The sequence below is a fragment of the Ricinus communis genome, chromosome 8, assembly GCF_019578655.1.
Source record: "Ricinus communis isolate WT05 ecotype wild-type chromosome 8, ASM1957865v1, whole genome shotgun sequence".
Taxonomy (NCBI): domain Eukaryota; kingdom Viridiplantae; phylum Streptophyta; class Magnoliopsida; order Malpighiales; family Euphorbiaceae; genus Ricinus; species Ricinus communis.
Window position 1 is genome coordinate 24,648,614 of NC_063263.1, and position 5,610 is coordinate 24,654,223.

The following is a 5,610-nucleotide window of genomic DNA, read 5'->3' on the forward strand; positions in this document are numbered from 1 at the left end:
AGATGATCCAACAAGGCGTGCAGTTTGGAGGATTGCCCAGCAAGGATCCCAATGCACATATCTCCAACTTTTTGGAGATTTGTGACACATTCAAAATAAATGGAACAACCGATGATGCCATTCGGCTGAGATTGTTTCCATTTTCCTTGAGGGACAGAGCAAAGAGATGGTTGCAATCTCTTCCACAACAGACGATCACTACCTGGAAGGTGTTGGCCGAAAAATTTTTATATAAGTATTTTCCTCCCGCTAAAACTGCTAAACTTAGAAATGATATATCTTCTTTTGTGCAGTTTGATGATGAAAGCATGTACGATGCATGGGAGAGATTTAAAGATCTTTTGAGATGCTGCCCACATCACGGATTGCCAGTGTGGATGCAGGTTCAGACCTTCTACAGTGGGTTGAACCTCGCACCGAGGCAGATGGTGAATGCTGCAGCAGGTGGGGCGCTAAACAGTAAGACTCCCGAGCAAGCTCAGAACTTGATAGAGGAAATGGCCATGAACAACTATCAGTGGCAATCCTCTAGGAGCCGACTAGGAAGACAAGGAATGGTCAACCAAGTGGACTCTATACAGCCTTGGCGAGCTCAAGTGGAGCTTCTAGCCAAGAAGATCGACCAACCCGGATGCCGGTTCATGCAAATGAACGTTGGCTACGAAGTTTTATGGTGGCCCGCATTACAAAGGCGAATCAGATCATGGAGGTATGTTTGCTTCATCTTCTATTAGTTTTCCATCTAATTCTACTATATCTTCCGATGTTGAACAGTTGATTATATGGGAATGCCCCAAGACAGTGAATAACCCCTACAAAGAATACATACTACCCTGGATGGCGCAATCACCCCAATTTCAGTTTAAGGAACAATAATGCCCGTGGTCCGCCAGTTTCCAAAGACTTCATCAATGTACCACAAGAACAACCACCGGGCTCGCACAAGCTCCTCCTCCCAAGAAAAGAAGTCAAATTTAGAGGAGCTCATGATGAAGTTTATGACATCTACGAAACAAGATTCCAGTGACCGATAGTGCACTTAGGAATCAGCAGGCCTCGATTCAGAACTTGGAGACTCAAATTGGCCAAATTTCTAAGATGCTTTCGGAGAGACCTTCAGGATCGCCTCCCTAGCACTACAGAGTCAAACCCGAGGGAGCATTGCAAAGCTATCACCTTATGCCTGGTGGTAAGAATTTGACTGGTTCTTCGCCTTTAGCTGATAAGGATAATACAATCGTGCAGGTCGAGCCAGCTAAGGAAGGACCAGACCTTGAGATGGTAGAGAATGAGAGAAAGAAAGAAGACAAGCAAAAGAGCCTTGTGCGAGAGTATCAGCCTCCGGTACCACATCCTGCAAGGTTGAGACAGGATATGGTGGACAAGCAATACAGTAAGTTTCTTGACTTATTTAAGCAGCTGAAAATTAACTTACCTTTTGTTGAGGCAATTTCACAGATGCCGAAATACGCCAAGTTCTTAAAGAAGATTTTGAGCAACAAGAGGAAGTTGGAGGATCTTGGTCAAGTGGTGCTAAATGAGGAGTGTTCAGCTATTCTCCAGAACAAACTGCCACTCAAGCGACGAGACCTAGGGAGTTTTACTATCCCTTGTATGATTGGTGATTTATCAATTAGTGGTGCATTGACTGATTTAGGAGCCAGTATTAACTTAATGCACACTAGTTTATTTGCCAAATTAGGGTTGCATGAGCCAAAGCCTACTAGGATGAGTGTTCAATTAGCAGATAAGACTGTTAAAATTCCTAGAGGTATTGTTGAAGATGTACTTGTAAAAGTAGATAAATTTATCTTTCCTGTAGATTTTGTGGTAATGGATATGGAGGGTGATAGCACTGTGCCTCTTATCCTGGGTAGGCCTTTCCTAGCTACATCGAGGGCTGTTATCGATGTAAGCGATGGAAAGCTTAAGCTTAGAGTTAATGATGAGACCATTACCTTTGACCTAGCCAATTCCATAAGACAGTCACTGGACTATGATAATACTGTATGTTCTATTGATGTGATTGATGATGTGGTTGAGTCCCATTTACAAGAAATTTTATGTTCTGACCCTTTGCAAGTAGCATTAGTACGAGGGATGAGGAGGAGTTGTCCAACGAGCAAGTGTTGGAGCAACTCACTGTTTTATTGGCTTCCGAGCCGAGCTTGTCAACCGATCCCTATCTTTTCTTGGCCAGTGTCCGGGGTGCGGAAAGTAAAGACTTCATTCGAGAACCCACCAGTTTTAGAACCGAAGGAGTTACCGAGCCACTTGGTTTATGCCTTCCTGGATGAAGAGAAGCGCTTACCAGAATCATAGCGGTACCGATCTAACTCGAAGAACAAGCCATGTCATTGGAAGTTCTAAGGAAGTACAAGAAGGCCTTTGCTTTCAATATAGCCGATATCCCGGGCATAAATCCAAGTTTCGCTCTCATAAGATTTCATTGGGGACAAGCCAGTCGGCTGCTCAGCCTCAAAGACGACTCAATCCGAACATGACAGAAGTGGTAAAGAAGAAGGTAATTAAACTTCTTGATGCAGGTTTGATATATCCCATTTCTGACAGTTCGTGGGTTAGTCCTGTGCAAGTTGTACCCAAGAAAGGAGGCATCACAGTGGTAAGGAATGAGAAGGATGAGCTGATCCCGACTCGGATGGTAGCAGGCTTCCGGGTTTGCATTGATTATCGTAGGCTTAATGATGCAACTTGGAAGGACCACTTTCCTCTTCCTTTCATTGATCAGATGATTGAACGTTTAGCAGGTCACATGTTTTATTGTTTTCTTGATGGCTTTTCAGGTTACTTTCAGATTCCTATTGCACCTGAGAACCAAGAGAAGACTACCTTCACCTACCCTTATGGGACGTTTGCTTATAGACGGATGCCATTCGGACTGTGCAATGCACCGGCTACATTTCAGCGGTGCATGATGGCTATTTTTGAGGACATGATTGAGGAGTCTATGGAGGTATTTATGGATGACTTCTCTATTTTTGGTAATTCTTTCTCTCTTTGTTTGGCAAACCTTGAGCGCATGTTAGCTAGATGTATTGAGGCTAACTTGGTACTAAACTGGAAAAAATGTCATTTCATGGTGAGAGAGGGGATTGTTTTAGGGCATAAGATCTCTCAGGCTGGGATGGAGGTGGATAGAGCTAAGGTAGAAGTAATATCTAAGCTACCTCCTAGTTCCATAAAGTCATAGGAGTTTTCGGGCCATGCAGGGTTTTATACGAGATTTATTAGAGATTTTTCTAAGATTGCTAGGCCCCTCACTCAATTGTTAGTTAAGGATGTACCTTTTATTTTTGATGATGCATGCATGGCGCTGTTTGAGTTACTTAAGAAACTTAACTCATTGATCATGGTTTCTCTCCTTGAACCGATGTATGCTAGTGATTATGCGGTTGGAGTCGTGGCTTGGATAGAGGATTGAAAAGAAGTTTCAACCCATTTACTACGCTAGCAAGACCTTGACAAGGGCCCAGGAACACTACACTACCACAGAGAAGGAGTTATTGGCAGTTGTTTATGCCTTCGACAAGTTTAGATCATACCTCGTTCTCTCCAAAACCATTATCTTCACGGACCACTCGGCATTGAGGTACTTATTCCTGAAAAATGATGCAAAACCGAGATTGATTCTGTGGATTCTTTTGTTACAGGAATTTGACGTCGAGATCAAGGATAAGAAGGGCGCGGAGAATCTGGCAGCGGATCATTTATCGAGATTGGAAAATCCTCACTTAGATGCAATTGATGAGACGACCATAGATGATCGATTTCTAGAAGAACATTTGTATGTCACTCAAGTATACACTGATACTCCCTGGTTTTCTGATTATGCTAACTATTTGATTGCTAGGGTTCTACCAAAGGGTATGACGTGACGAAAAGAAGAAATTCTTCACGATTTGAAATACTATATTTGGGAAGATCCCTTTTGTTTAAAGTATGTGCGGATCGTGTAATTCACTGTTGTGTACATGGCGAGGAGACTCTCCAAATATTGAAGCAATGCCATGAGGGACCCACTTGGAGGTCATCAAGCAAAGAAACCATACTGCGAGGAAGGTGCTAGAGGCAGGATTCTATTGGCCTACGCTCTTCCAAGATGCACGGAAATTTGTTAAGGTTTGTGACCCTTGCTAGCGCGCAGGTAATATCTCTTCTCGTGATGAGATGCCTCAAACCAGTGTGCAAGTCTTTGAGATTTTTGATGTCTGGGGCATCGACTTCATGGGACCCTTTCCCTCTTCGTATGGTAATAAGTACATTATGGTTGCTGTTGAATATTTCTCTAAGTGGCCTGAAGCTCAGGCTGTAGCCACTGATGATGCTAGGGTTGTCTGCAGGTTCCTTAAGTGATTGTTTGCTAGGTTTGGCATACCTAGGGTGCTTATTAGTGATAGAGGAACACATTTCTGCAACACCCAATTAGAGAAAGTACTTAAGCGGTACGGAGTTACTCATCGGTTCTCTACTCCCTATCACCCCCAGGACTAGCAAGGTGCTGAGGTAACTAATAGGGGTATTAAACGTATTTTAGAGAGAACCATTAGTACTAGTAGGAAGGACTGGACTCTTAAGTTAGATGATGCATTATGGGCGTTTAGGACTGCTTTTAGGACATCTATAGGTTTTACGCCCTATCGCCTTGTTTATGGAAAGTCATGTCATTTGCCTGTTGAGTTAGAGCATAGGGCACTTTGGGCCCTTAGAACTTGTAACTTTGATATTGATTCGCAGTAAGGAGCGACAATGGCGGTTGAGTGAGCTAGATGAGTGGGCGCCCAGTATACGAAAACTCCTCAACTTACAAAGCAAGGACTAAGAAATGGCATGATCAAAGGATTCGTGAGCCTAAGGAATTTCAGGTTGGGGATCGAGTGTTGCTTTACAACTCTCGCCTTCGCTCTGCTTCCCGGAAAGCTATGCACTCGCTGGTCCGGACCATTTCGGATCGGACAAGTCTTTCCATATGGAGTGGTAGAGTTGCATCATCCGGAGAAGGGAACTTCAAAGTGAACGGCCATCGGCTAAAGCGATATCATTGTAACTCGTTGGATAGTGAGCAACGAGTTGACTGGCTTTGTATGCACAGAAGGGTGATCCGAATGAGTCACGCTTAAGACTCGCAAATAAGCACTTCGCATATCCGACTTGGATTATACTTTCATGTTTTTAATTAGTTGTGATTGTTTCATTATTTTCATTTGACTTTATTATAGTTGCTTAAAAATAATTAGGTTAATTTTAATTTTTCGGACTTATAGAATCGAAGAGGACAAACTCTTCCGTTTGACCATATCTACTTGTTTAATGATCTAATTACATGCATATGTGTTAATTATAGGTATGGGGGCAAGGCGACTCGAGTCGGCAAAAGGCAAGCCCGTAAAACTCCGCTTCACCACGGTGCCTGGCCATCACGGCCGCATCACCGTGTCGTACCACGAGCACCGGCGAGTCAAGACCGTGTTGAAGGATAAAGAGTAATTGTCACGGCTTCCGAAGGCAGGACGGGACACAACCCCTAGCCGTGCTGGGAAGCACGGCCGTGCCAATGCCCGTGCCAAGGAGCATCCAAAGAAGGCTAAAGGA

The 5,610-nt window shown here is 43.7% G+C and overlaps 1 protein-coding gene and 1 non-coding gene across 2 annotated transcripts; one reads left to right on the plus strand and one right to left on the minus strand.

Annotated features, from left to right (window-relative positions):
- Positions 1-260: 260 nt before the first annotated feature.
- Positions 261-367, minus strand: LOC125371024. Its single transcript, XR_007217189.1, has one exon. It is a non-coding gene; the product is annotated as a small nucleolar RNA R71 (small nucleolar RNA).
- Positions 368-4,787: 4,420 nt separating this feature from the next.
- On the plus strand, positions 4,788-5,138 carry LOC125370951. The gene has a single exon (XM_048378415.1). It carries the CDS (start codon positions 4,788-4,790, stop codon positions 5,136-5,138), a length of 351 nt encoding a protein of 116 aa, XP_048234372.1.
- The last annotated feature ends 472 nt before the right edge of the window (positions 5,139-5,610 follow it).

Bases quoted from the DNA above. Each gene is read 5' to 3' on its own strand.
- LOC125370951 (XM_048378415.1), top strand. From the start codon at position 4,788: ATGAGTGGGCGCCCAGTATACGAAAACTCCTCAACTTACAAAGCAAGG.